The 13790-nt window shown below is 46.2% G+C and overlaps 1 protein-coding gene across 1 annotated transcript; it reads left to right on the top strand.

Moving 5' to 3' along the window:
- Positions 1-515: 515 nt before the first annotated feature.
- Positions 516-5378, top strand: LOC110502014 (gastrin-releasing peptide receptor). Its single transcript, XM_021579917.2, has 3 exons — positions 516-922; positions 3103-3448; positions 3580-5378. Exons 1-3 carry the CDS (start codon positions 516-518, stop codon positions 3967-3969), a joined length of 1143 nt encoding a protein of 380 aa, XP_021435592.2. The 3' UTR covers positions 3970-5378.
- Positions 5379-13790: the final 8412 nt, after the last annotated feature.

Below are 13790 nucleotides of genomic sequence, written 5' to 3'. Positions count from 1 at the left end.
ACTTTACGAGTCATTTTCTACTAAGGTATCTTTACTTTTACTCCAGTATGACCATTGGGTACTTTTTCCACCACTAAACCTATTGATGTTACATTTAATGGAATATGAATGACTGTCATCCAATATGCTGTAATAGAAATAAAGCCATGCTCATAAAAAAAAAATCGTCTTCCCTACAGCAACTGTGACTTCCACCAAATGGGGCAGGGAGTGAATGACGCATGCCATCAGTGATGCCATCATTTATAACACCCCCCCCCCCCCCCCCCCCCCCCCCCCCTCACATTGACTCTGAATCAATGTACAATGAGGGGTGACGAGAGAAGCCTCAACATTGGCTAGCAGTGTGTCAAACGGCATCATAAAAATAAGCTTTTTATGATGGTTATTAGGCTATGCATAATTGGTTTTGGTAACAATACAATTATGAGCCACACCATTTAATTTAACAGGAAGCCATTGCAAGGGCTACTTTAAGAATATTTTTTTACAAACTTTCAAGAAAGACACCAACTATGTCTTTGGAGGACTCCTTAATTTTAAACCCCGATAACATATTGATGTTTAACTTGTCGCGGGCATCCGGTATCGAGACAGGGGTCCAGGAGCCCTACATTTGGCTGCCCGGTATCGTTATCGCCACCGTCTACGGACTTCTAATCATTATTGGAATTATCGGTAACGTCACGCTCATGAGAACGTTTATCGCCGTTAAATCCATGCGGACGGTGCCCAACCTATTAATGTCCAGCCTCGCGCTCGGTGACCTTCTGCTGCTTGTCACGTGCGCTCCGGTGGACGCAAGTCGGTACCTCGCTGAAGAGTGGCTCTTCGGCCGGGTGGGATGCAAACTCATCCCTTTCATCCAACTCACCTCCGTCGGGGTTTCTGTTTTCACACTCACTGCGCTCTCTGTAGATAGGTAAGGGTTGTATCATTGATTGTGTTGTTTTCTCGATCACTCTGATGGGAAGCGAATTATTATTATTATTTTTTTACCTATACATACATACATTTGTAAGTAAAAAAGTAACCTTTATTTAACTAGACAAGTACAGTTGAGAACAAAGTCTTATTTACAATGATGGCCTACCAGGGAACAGTGGGTTAACTGCCTTGTTCAGGGGCAGAATGACAGATTTAGTTTCTTGTCAGCTGGGGGATTCGATCCAGCTACCTTTAGGTTACTGCCCCAACGCTCTGACTATACTCAAACTAAACTTTGGCATGGTAGCATGAGCAGGCAGGTGTGTAATGATTACAGTACATGTTCAACCTGGTTGCAGATTATTTTCACCGCAGAAAATAACCCCACATAATATAAAAATGGATCCAGTTTAAGCATGAGAAATTCATTCTGTGTTATTGAAGTCCAACAGTTTCCTTTTCTATTTATTTCAATTCACTCCTGAAAAGTATGTTTTCCTAGCTGTTTCTGATGACAACAAACAATGTGTGTATGTGTTTTTTTAACCAGGCAAGTCAGTTAAGTACAAATTCTTATTTACAATGACTGCCTACACCAGGCAAACCCGAACAACTCTGGGCCAATTGTGCATTGCCCAATGCAACTCCCAATCACGGCCAGTTGTGATACAGCCTGGAATCGAACCAGAGTGTCTGTAGTGACACCTCTAGCAGTGAGATGCGGTGCCACTCAGGAGTCCAAGATGTGGCACCATTTGCGGCATTGATTGCACTAATAAATATATCATGACAGAAATGGTCCTTAAATTGACACTTTTGGCTCTTAGCAAGTGTCTTGTCAGGCCACACAGAACATCAGAATTGCCATCAGGAGATAAAGAAAACAGTTTTTGCCTTTGGTGAAGACAGTACACTAAATGGGTTTGACTGTTGAGCTGCCTGCAATACTGTGCTCTGTTCTATTATATTCCACTATTATCATCTCCTCTGTCTCTGTTCTGCAGGGTTCTTTCTCCATCAGAGTTACATATTACAGGTAGACTCAGAGAAACTATGTCACTAAGAGCAGCATGGCAGATATTGCGATGAGCGAGATGACAGACTTCACTCCCACACAGTCACACATATGCTGCGTTCAGGACATGTCGGAAACTCTGACATTTCCGATTTGCTAACCTAGGTAGAAGAGTCGGGTCCCGAGTTTCTGACTAGGGAGGTTTCAGAATCAAACAATAGGAAGATATACGCAACTAACTTCGGTTCATTTGAACTTGGAGGTCCCGAGTTTCCGACATGAATAAACGCAGCAACAGTAGCTGCAGATGTGCATGGGTTATCGTCACGCTGTTAGAGCGTTATTGGTACCGGACCAAAACAGCTGAGACGTTAATAAGCCTCGCACTTCAACGCTCTTAGTTGTTGCGGAAATTGACCCACTATGTTGTTAACTTTGTGCACCTACGTCATATCGCTGAGTCTATTGGAACCTTGAAAAGAGTTAAGAGGGTTATACGAAGGGTATTAGTCAGAGCTAAGAGAGAGAGAGCGTGAATGTGCCTTTAGTGAAGTGCCGACAGATCAGACTGGCCTACAGTATATAGGTTAAATAGCCACCAGAGAAGTCAATTCTGTTTCTTAATTTCTTATTGAACACAGATCCAGACAACCCACTAATACATTACACATTAAAACATATCTGTCACTGCAGTTCCCTGCCATGCTCACTCTTTTAAAAACACAATTTCAGGGAAATATCAATAATGTAACCAATCTGGGCAGATAGCTATTACTTTTACATTCGTCACACACCACCTGTTATTAAAGTTGAATAATTATTATCAGAGCTTTGATGTGCCATATAATCAATGGACTTTGATTCAGGGAATATATGTTTTCTTAGGAGAGTTGTTCGTTTCTGTTCACGACTGACCAAATTTCATACATTTCTAGCAGTCTTTGATGTTCCTGAAGTACCCTTATGTATGTTGTGTCCCTATTCTCTCATTATAGATATGATCAAACTCCATTAACCAACACCTGCTGCTTTCATTGAATTCTCTCGCTTTTTTCATCCTGATCCATTTGAGCCACTTGTTTCTTTAATGATAAAGGATCCTTAAAAAAGTCTGCTAAATGATGTAGCATCAGTGAATTTGAATGTTCTTCTCATCCCAGGTACAAGGCCATTGTCAAACCCATGGACATTCAGAGGTCCACAGCTAAGATCTCCTTCCGAGCAGCAGCCATCTGGCTGTTCTCCATGACCCTGGCCATTCCTGAGGCAATCTTCTCCGATCTTCACACCTTTAACATCGGCCAGACCAATGACACCTTTGTGACATGTGCCCCCTACCCCAACGCCGGGGAACTGCACCCTAAGATCCACTCCATTGCCTTCTTCCTCATCTTCTACATCATTCCACTCATCATTATCTCTGTGTACTACTGCCTCATCGCATGCAGCCTGATCCGGAGCGCCTCAGACATACCCGTGGAGGCACACTTACATATCCAGAAACAGGTTTGTGAATGTGTGTCTGGACACTGGACGGTTTCATTTAATGAAACATGGGGAATAGGTCAATTAAATATGTCTGTATTTCAGTGCTTCGGAATTCAAACTGAATGATGTTCTCTCTACCATCCCCACAGATTGAGTCTAGGAAACGTCTGGCTAAGACAGTGCTGGTGTTTGTGGTTCTGTTCGCTGTGTGCTGGCTCCCAAGTCACGTGATCTACCTGTACCGCTCCTACCACTACGGCCAGGTGGATACGTCCCTGGGTCACTTCATTGCCAGTGTGTGTGCCCGCGTCCTGGCCTTCATCAACTCCTGCATTAACCCTTTCGCCCTCTACCTGCTCAGCAACAGCTTCCACAAGCAGTTCGACAAGCAGCTCCGCTGCTGCCGCCGCCCACGAATCAGGTGTAACGCTCAGGGCACGAGGCGGACCAACATGCGACTGACTTCGGTCAAGAGCACCAATCACTCACTGGATAACTTCAGCCATGGGGCTCATGTTTGTCAGGAAGGCTGTGTGTAGCGACAATGCTCCAGACTTGTAAATGTCCCATTCCAACACTGACACACTGCTAGCAACATCATTTATGACTGTAACCCATATAGTGGGACTGTGTTTTATATCCCAGTGTTGATATTGAAGCATCATACATCATTCTAATTCTATGGTTGATATGTTGGTCTATATGCATCCAATGATCCATGATTGATACAAATCCGTGTTTTATTTTAAATTTAGAATGTATAATCTAAACAGCTGCCACGTATGTAAACCAATGTGGCAGAACTGGACTCTGTCCTCTGGAGATGCAGTTCTATTCTGGTTACTCATTTGAACCAAATTGATCCATGACAACCCAACCAGGTGTAAATGATGAGTTGGTAATGACGAGTGAGAGAAACAGACACCTACAGTATGAATGTACAGTGCCACCTACAGTGCCAACTGCCAATGTGTACACACTTCGACCCCTAAAGGACAGTTCTGTAGGGATAACTCCAGCTGATGTAAAAGACCAACAACTTTGGTGATTTGATAGATACTGTAGCCGACATTGAAGGATCAATTTCCTCAAGAACAGTTGCCCAGGAGTAGTCACCGCTGCCTCAAAGGCTTGGAAATGTTCTATCTACATACCCATATACATCTCAACACATAGACATATCAGCATTGGTGGAAGAGGAGATGTAAATATCTGTATACAGTTTATTGTACACATCAGAGTACAGTATCTGTTTGGGTCGAATGTTAAAATGGCCAAATACACTATTTACCATTCATTTCTATTGTGCACAACATAATCCGAAACACAAGAAAAACAAACTGCAAATGAGTGTAACAAGTTTGTAGTCACAAGCTTGATGTAGTTCATTGTGTGCTAGGAATATTGGACCAAAGACTAAATGTAATACACTATAAGTGCATTTGCCCAAATACTTATGATACCCTCTAATGGGGGGACTAGAAACACAAAGTGCTTTCATTTCTAAACAGTAAAACAGATATGCATGAAAGTACCCTCAAATAAAAGATGACATTCTGTACTGTCGCCTCATATAAAATATTTGATCTAAAATCAAAAATGCTGGAGTATAGAGCCAAATTAAAAGTTTCAGCTTCACTGTCCAAATAAATATGTAGGGGAGTATGTGTCCAAGAATAGTTCTATGTTGTCCAAAGTGATACATATGTTTCTCAGTGTTTGATAAACATAAAAAGTAATTCTCTATGGATTAATGGAACATTATGTTGTTGTTTGAGCATTTTCCGTCCTCTCAAATGGCCTAAATTGTTCCTTTATAGAACATGTTTATGTGCTGTCTCGTTCAATGAAAACGTTTTTATTGTGTTACAATTAAGTGGCTATATTTTTTTGCTGTAAAATTGTTTTTCAATGTATATTATGATGTTTATTGTTGATTAAAGGATTACAAGATGGTGGTGTGCGGTGTTTCAATGTGCTGCACCGCTGTCTTGTCCTCTTCCTCGGCACCTAGCATGTCCCTCCAGTGAACATGCAGTATTCACCATTCTAACCACTGGCTTTGTTCTGCATGCAGGACATCCTCCCTTAGGACTGGATTCAGGGCCATGCACAGACCTTTGGTGGGGCAGGTGCTTAAAGTGAAATAAGGGTTTTAACATTGTACTTCATTTTCTGACAAAACACTCACTGATCACACGTTAGGCTAAGCAAGCTAGAACCAAAGACGAAAGGAGTTAGTTAAGTACGGTATATTTGCTATAATGACTGCTGGGGTGGGCTATATCATCTGATCATCGCTAATGTAGGCTATATGAATCAGCTAGTTAGCTAGACTATGCTGTCAAAACAAGCTAACTAGTCTTTACTTTATTTAAATTGGTTCTGCTACAGACAAACAGTCAAACTGCATTTGCCCCTGCCCCTGTCCCTGACCGTGAGACAAGACTAGCAAGCAACTCCAAAGTAACCTACTATTGGCTGTATTAATTTCAAACTCACTGCTCAGCGCCGGTGGGTAACTTGTGCGTGCGAGGAGGACAAGCACAGCTGCAGCAACGCGCTGCAGTGCTTGTGGTGGCAAAATATTCATGAGTTTATGAGAAATTATCTAGTTTGATGGGCAATTCGTTTTTTTCTCTCTTTTCTCGTAACATTAAAAAAACACCCTTTTCTCATTGGAGGGCAAAGGGGCAGGTGCTCCAGCATACCTAGTGCTCTATCGGTGCATGTGCCTGACTGGACTGGAATAATACATTGAACAAGGGGCCACTGAAACATGGTTACAAGAGCAGAACACAATGTACAAAACCCCTTTAAGGCCAATCAATGAAGCTCTTGTTTAATTTGAATCAATTACCTTAGATGGCAGACACTAGCAATCACTGTCAGGTGCGTGAATGAGGACCCAAAAGCGAATTAACAAACAGAGTTTCTTTAATGATGAACACACGTGGGCTCAGATGGACAGGCAGATTCCGACAGGACAGGACAAGGTTGCAGCAAACACGATGATAGTCTGGTTCAGGCATGAGACACACAAACAAGAATCCGACAAGGACAGGAACAAAAACAGAGAGAGATATAGAGGACTAATCAGAGGGAAAAAGGGAACAGGTGGGAAAAGGGGTGACGAGGTAGTTAGGAGGAGACAAGGAACAGCTGGGGGAAAAGAGGGGGAGAAAAGGTAACCTAAAACGACCAGCAGGGGGAGACAGGGTGAAGAGAAAGGACAGAAACAAGACACAACATGACAATACATGACAGTACCCCCCCACTCACCGAGCGCCTCCTGGCGCACTCGAGGAGGAAACCTGGCGGCAACGGAGGAAATCCTCGATCAGCGCACGGTCCAGCACGTCCCGAGAGGGAACCCAACTCCTCTCCTCAGGACCGTACCCCTCCCAATCTACTAGGTACTGATGACCACGGCCCCGAGGACGCATGTCCAAAATCCTACGGACCCTGTAGATGGGTGCGCCCTCGACAAGGATGGGGGGGGGGGGGGGGGGAGACGAGCGGGGGCGCGAAGAACGGGCTTGATACAGGAGACATGGAAGACCGGGTGGACGCGACGAAGGTATCGCGGAAGAAGAAGTCGAACTGCGACAGGATTAATGACCTGAGAAATACGGAACGGACCAATGAACCGCGGGGTCAACTTGCGAGAAGCCGTCTTAAGGGGAAGGTTCTGAGTGGAGAGCCAAACTCTCTGACCGCGACAATATCTAGGACTCTTAGTTCTACGCTTATTAGCAGCCCTCACAGTCTGCGTCCTATAACGGCAAAGTGCAGACCTGACCCTCTTCCAGGTGCGCTCGCAACGTTGGACAAAAGCCTGAGCGGAGGGGACGCTGGACTCGACGAACTGAGATGAGAACAGCGGAGGCTGGTACCCGAGGCTACTCTGAAAAGGAGATAGCCCGGTCGCAGACGAAGGAAGCGAGTTGTGGGCGTATTCTGCCCAGGGGAGCTGTTCTGACCAAGACGCAGGGTTGCGAAAAGAAAGACTGCGTAAGATGCGACCAATAGTCTGATTGGCCCGTTCTGCTTGACCGTTAGACTGGGGGTGAAAGCCGGAAGAGAGACTGACGGAAGCCCCAATCAAACGGCAAAACTCCCTCCAAAATTGAGACGTGAATTGCGGACCTCTGTCCGAAACGACGTCTGACGGAAGGCCATGAATTCTGAAAACATTCTCGATGATGATTTGTGCCGTCTCTTTAGCAGAAGGAAGCTTAGCAAGGGGAATAAAATGAGCCGCCTTAGAGAACCTGTCGACAACCGTAAGAATAACAGTCTTCCCCGCTGACGAAGGCAGTCCGGTGACAAAATCTAAGGCGATGTGAGACCACGGTCGAGAGGGAATGGGAAGCGGCCTGAGACGGCCGGCAGGAGGGGAGTTACCGGACTTAGTCTGCGCGCAGACCGAACAAGCAGCCACGAAGCGACGCGTGTCATGCTCCCGGGTGGGCCACCAAAAACGCTGGCGAATGGAAGCAAGCGTACCCCGAACGCCAGGGTGGCCGGCTAACTTGGCAGAGTGAGCCCACTGAAGAACGGCCAGACGAGTAGGAACGGGAACGAAAAGAAGGTTCCTAGGACAAGCGCGCGGCGACGGAGTTTGAGTGAGTGCTTGCTTTACCTGCCTCTCAATTCCCCAGACAGTCAACCCGACAACACGCCCCTCAGGGAGAATCCCCTCGGGGTCAGTGGAGGCTACTGAAGAACTGAAGAGACGAGATAAAGCATCAGGCTTGGTGTTCTTAGAGCCCGGACGATAAGAAATCACGAACTCGAAACGAGCGAAAAACAGCGCCCAGTGCGCCTGACGCGCATTAAGTCGTTTGGCAGAACGGATGTACTCAAGGTTCCTATGGTCAGTCCAAACGACAAAAGGAACGGTCGCCCCCTCCAACCACTGTCGCCATTCGCCTAGGGCTAAGCGGATGGCGAGCAGTTCGCGGTTTCCCACATCATAGTTACGTTCCGACGGCGACAGGCGATGAGAAAAATACGCGCAAGGGTGGACCTTGTCGTCAGAGAGGGAGCGCTGAGAAAGAATGGCTCCCACGCCCACCTCTGACGCGTCAACCTCGACAACGAACTGTCTAGTGACATCAGGTGTAACAAGGATAGGTGCGGATGTAAAACGATTCTTGAGGAGATCAAAAGCTCCCTGGGCGGAAACGGACCACTTAAAGCACGTCTTGACAGAAGTAAGGGCTGTGAGAGGGGCTGCCACCTGACCGAAATTACGGATGAAACGACGATAGAAGTTCGCGAAGCCGAGAAAGCGCTGCAGCTCGACGCGTGACCTAGGGACGGGCCAATCAATGACAGCTTGGACCTTAGCGGGATCCATCTTAATGCCTTCAGCGGAAATAACAGAACCGAGAAATGTGACGGAGGAGGCATGAAAAGAGCACTTCTCAGCCTTCACAAAAAGACAATTCTCTAAAAGGCGCTGGAGGACACATCGAACGTGCTGAACATGAATCTGGAGTGACGGTGAAAAAATCAGGATATCGTCAAGGTAAACGAAAACAAAGATGTTCAGCATGTCTCTCAGGACATCATTGACTAATGCCTGAAAGACAGCTGGAGCGTTAGCGAGGCCGAAAGGAAGAACCCGGTATTCAAAGTGCCCTAACGGAGTGTTAAACGCCGTCTTCCACTCGTCCCCCTCCCTGATGCGCACGAGATGGTAAGCGTTACGAAGGTCCAACTTAGTGAAAAACCTGGCTCCCTGCAGGATCTCGAAGGCTGAAGACATAAGAGGAAGCGGATAACGATTCTTCACTGTTATGTCATTCAGCCCTCGATAATCTATGCAGGGGCGCAGGGACCCGTCCTTCTTCTTAACAAAAAAAAACCCCGCTCCGGCGGGAGAGGAGGAGGGGACTATGGTACCGGCGGCAAGAGCTACAGACAAATAATCTTCGAGAGCCTTACGTTCGGGAGCCGACAGAGAGTATAGTCTACCCCGGGGGGGAGTGGTTCCCGGAAGGAGATCAATACTACAATCATACGACCGGTGTGGAGGAAGAGAGATGGCCCTGGACCGACTGAACACCGTGCGCAGATCGTGATATTCCTCCGGCACCCCTGTCAAATCACCAGGCTCCTCCTGTGAAGAAGAGACAGAGGAAACAGGAGGGATAGCAGACATTAAACATTTCACATGACAAGAAACGTTCCAGGAGAGGATAGAATTACTAGACCAATTAATGGAAGGATTATGACAAACTAGCCAGGGATGGCCCAAAACAACAGGTGTAAAAGGTGAACGAAAAATTAAAAAAGAAATGGTTTCGCTATGATTACCAGAAACAGTGAGGGTTAAAGGTAGCGTCTCACGCTGAATCCTGGGGAGAGGACTACCATCCAGGGCGAACAAGGCCGTGGACTCCCTTAACTGTCTGAGAGGAATGTCATGTTCCCGAGCCCAGGTCTCGTCCATAAAACAGCCCTCCGCCCCAGAGTCTATTAAGGCACTGCAGGAAGCTGACGAACCGGTCCAGCGTAGATGGACCGACAAGGTAGTGCAGGATCTTGAAGGAGAGACAGGAGTAGTAGCGCTCACCAGTAGCCCTCCGCTTACTGATGAGCTCTGGCTTTTACTGGACATGAAGTGACAAAATGACCAGCAGAACCGCAATAGAGACAGAGGCGGTTGGTGATTCTCCGTTCCCTCTCCTTAGTCGAGATGCGGATACCTCCCAGCTGCATAGGCTCAGCACCCGAGCCGGCAGAGGAAGATGGTAGTGATGCGGAGAGGGGGGCAACGGAGAACGCGAGCTCCTTTCCACGAGCTCGGTGACGAAGATCAACCCGTCGCTCAATGCGAATAGCGAGTTCAATCAAGGAATCCACGCTGGAAGGAACCTCCCGGGAGAGAATCTCATCCTTTACCTCTGCGCGGAGACCCTCCAGAAAACGAGCGAGCAAAGCCGGCTCGTTCCAGCCACTGGAGGCAGCAAGAGTGCGAAACTCAATAGAGTAGTCTGTTATGGATCGATTACCTTGACATAGGGAAGACAGGACCCTGGAAGCCTCCTCCCCAAAAACAGATCGATCAAAAACCCGTATCATCTCCTCCTTAAAGTCCTGATACTGGTTAGTACACTCAGCCCTTGCCTCCCAGATTGCCGTGCCCCACTCACGAGCCCGTCCAATAAGGAGAGATATGACGTAGGCGACACGAGCAGTGCTTCTGGAGTAAGTGTTGGGCTGGAGAGAAAACACAATATCACACTGGGTGAGGAACGAGCGGCATTCAGTGGGCTCCCCAGAGTAACACGGCGGGTTATTGATTCTGGGCTCCGGAGATTCGAAAGCCCTGGAAGTGGCCGGTGGATCGAGGCGGAGATGGTGAACCTGTTCTGTGAGGTTGGAGACTTGGGTGGCCAGGGTCTCAACGGCATGTCGAGCAGCAGACAATTCCTGCTCGTGTCTGCCTAGCATCGCTCCCTGGATCTCGACGGCTGAGTGGAGAGGATCCGAAGTCGCTGGGTCCATTCTTGGTTGGATTCTTCTGTCAGGTGCGTGAATGAGGACCCAAAAGCGAATTAACAAACAGAGTTTCTTTAATGATGAACACACGTGGGCTCAGATGGACAGGCAGATTCCGACAGGACAGGACAAGGTTGCAGCAAACACGATGATAGTCTGGTTCAGGCATGAGACACACAAACAAGAATCCGACAAGGACAGGAACAAAAACAGAGAGAGATATAGAGGACTAATCAGAGGGAAAAAGGGAACAGGTGGGAAAAGGGGTGACGAGGTAGTTAGGAGGAGACAAGGAACAGCTGGGGGAAAAGAGGGGGAGAAAAGGTAACCTAAAACGACCAGCAGGGGGAGACAGGGTGAAGAGAAAGGACAGAAACAAGACACAACATGACAATACATGACAATCACACAGTTCTTCTGGTGTATATGCAGGCATGGTGCTTAGACGTGCATAGCCTATTATCATTTTACATCGATCGTTTCAATAGTAGCTGTGTGTTCTTTAGTATTGTGTGCCTTCCAATGGTTGTTTTCACTTTTCGTGCAGCGTAACCTTCTGTCTTTAAGGCTGGACACAGCCCTATGTAGGTCTATTCATTCGCCATTTAAATTCCCTATTTTCCATTCTTTTTTTCTCAAATTCCAATGTGGTGATAGAGTGAAGATGTGATTCCATCAACTCTTACTAATTATTTTCTGTTATTCAGCACTTTGATTGTCAAATCGATTTAAACTTGCTCTGTTGTACTTTCATTTTCACAACTCTCAGAACATTTCATAAAACATTGTCAGGCAAATCAATACATCATGTAGCTAAAGCCTAAATTGTGATTTACAGCACATTCGGAAAGTATTCAGACTCCTTGACTTTTTCCACATTTTGTTACGTTTCAGCCTTATTCTAAAATGAATTCAATGTTTTTTTTTACCCCATCAATTGGGGCACTGTTGACAGCGATTACAGCCTTGAGTCTTCTTTGATATGCTGGCTGGGCCACTCAAGGACATTCAGAGACTTGTCCCAAAGCCACTCCTGCATTGTCTTGGCTGTCTACTTAGGGTTGTTGTACTGTTGGAAGGTGAACCTTTGCCCCAGTCTGAGGTCCTGAGCGCTCTGGAGCAGGTTTTCATCAACGATCTCTCTGTACTTTGCTCCGTTCAACTTTCCCTCAACCCTGACTAATCTCCCAGTCCCTGCCACTGAAAAACATCCCCACAGCATGATGCTGCCACCACCGCGCTTCACCGTAGGGATGGTGCCAGGTTCAATCCAGACGTGACGCTTGGCATTCAAGACAAAGAGATCAATCTTGGTTTCATCAGGCCAGAGAATCTTGTTTCTCATGGTCTGAGAGTCCTTTAGGTGCCTATTGGCAAACTCCAAGCGGGCTGTCATGTGCCTTTTACTGAGGAGTGGCTTCCGTCTGGCCACTCTACCATAAAGGACTGACTGGTGGAGTGCTGCAGAGATGGTTGTCCTTCTGGAAGTTCCTCCCATCTCCACAGAGGAACTCTGGAGCTCTGTCAGAGTGACCATTGGGTTCTTGGTCACCTCCCTGACCAAGGGCCTTCTCGCCCGATTGCTCAGTTTGGCCAAACTTCTTCCATTTAAGAATGATTGAGGCCAATGTGTTCTTGGGGACCTTCAATGCTGCAGAAATCTTTTGGTACCCTTTCCCGGATCTGTGCTTCGACACAATCCTGTCTCGGAGCTCTACGGATAATTCCTTTGACCTCATGGCTTGGTTTTTGCTCTGACATACGTTGTCAACTGTAGGACCTTATGTAGACAGGTGTGTGCCTTTCCAAATCATGTCAAATCAATTGAATTTACCCCAGGTGGACTCCAATCAAGTTGTAGAAACACTTCAAGGACGATCAATGGAAACAGGATGCACCTGAGCTCAATTTTTTTTAAATTCGCTTTATCATTATTGTGTGTAGATTAATGTGGGGAAAAATGAATGTAATAAATTTTAGTTTAAGGCTGTAACATAACAAAATGTGGAAAAAGGGAAAGGATCTGAATACTTTCCGAATGCACTGTATATGTTCAGTTCATCCAAGGCAGTTGGACCTGCTGGGAGGTGTTCAGTTGATGTCCTGTGATCTGGTATGTCACTCTTCTGCAGTGGAGGCTGCTGAGGAGAGTACAGCTCATAAATATGAATGGAATGGCATCAAACACATGGAAACCATGTGCATGATGTATTTGATACCATTACTGTTATTGCACTCCAGCCATTACCATTCTCCAACTAAGGTGCCACCAGCCTCCTGTACACTCCTTTAGGGAAACACTCAGAAACCCCCACGGAGCAAATAACAGTGTTTACTAGTTCATGGAAATCTATTTAGTAGTTTTACATTGGCTGGAGTCAAACTGAACTAACTGCAAGTAGAAGTATGAGACACACAGTACAAAACAACAACGAACAAACTTTCTTAGAGTGGAAGACTCAGAGTGCACCAGAGTGATTCCGTACTGTGAATGATACTTGACTTTAGATCAACTCTGTACTGTAGATATATGAAATGAAATTTTATTAGTCACATGCACAGAATACAACAGTTGGAAAAACTGAATTACTGTGAAATGCTTACTTTACAAGCCCCTATTAACCAACAATGCAGAGTAAGAAAATATTTGCTTTAAAAAAAAAAACACAATAATAACGAGGCTATATACAGGGGGTACCGGTGCCGAGTCAATGTGCGGGGGTACGGGTTAGTTGAGGTAATTGAGGTCATATGTACGTGTAGGTAGGGGTAAAGTTACTGTGCATAGATAATAAACAGTTAGTAACAGCAGCTTAAAAAAGTGGGTCAAAGAAAATAGTCCGGG

This window comes from Oncorhynchus mykiss, chromosome 22 (genome assembly GCF_013265735.2).
Source record: "Oncorhynchus mykiss isolate Arlee chromosome 22, USDA_OmykA_1.1, whole genome shotgun sequence".
Classification (NCBI taxonomy): domain Eukaryota; kingdom Metazoa; phylum Chordata; class Actinopteri; order Salmoniformes; family Salmonidae; genus Oncorhynchus; species Oncorhynchus mykiss.
The sequence above is the reverse complement of the archived record's forward strand: the minus strand, read 5'-3'. Positions and strand labels throughout refer to the sequence as shown.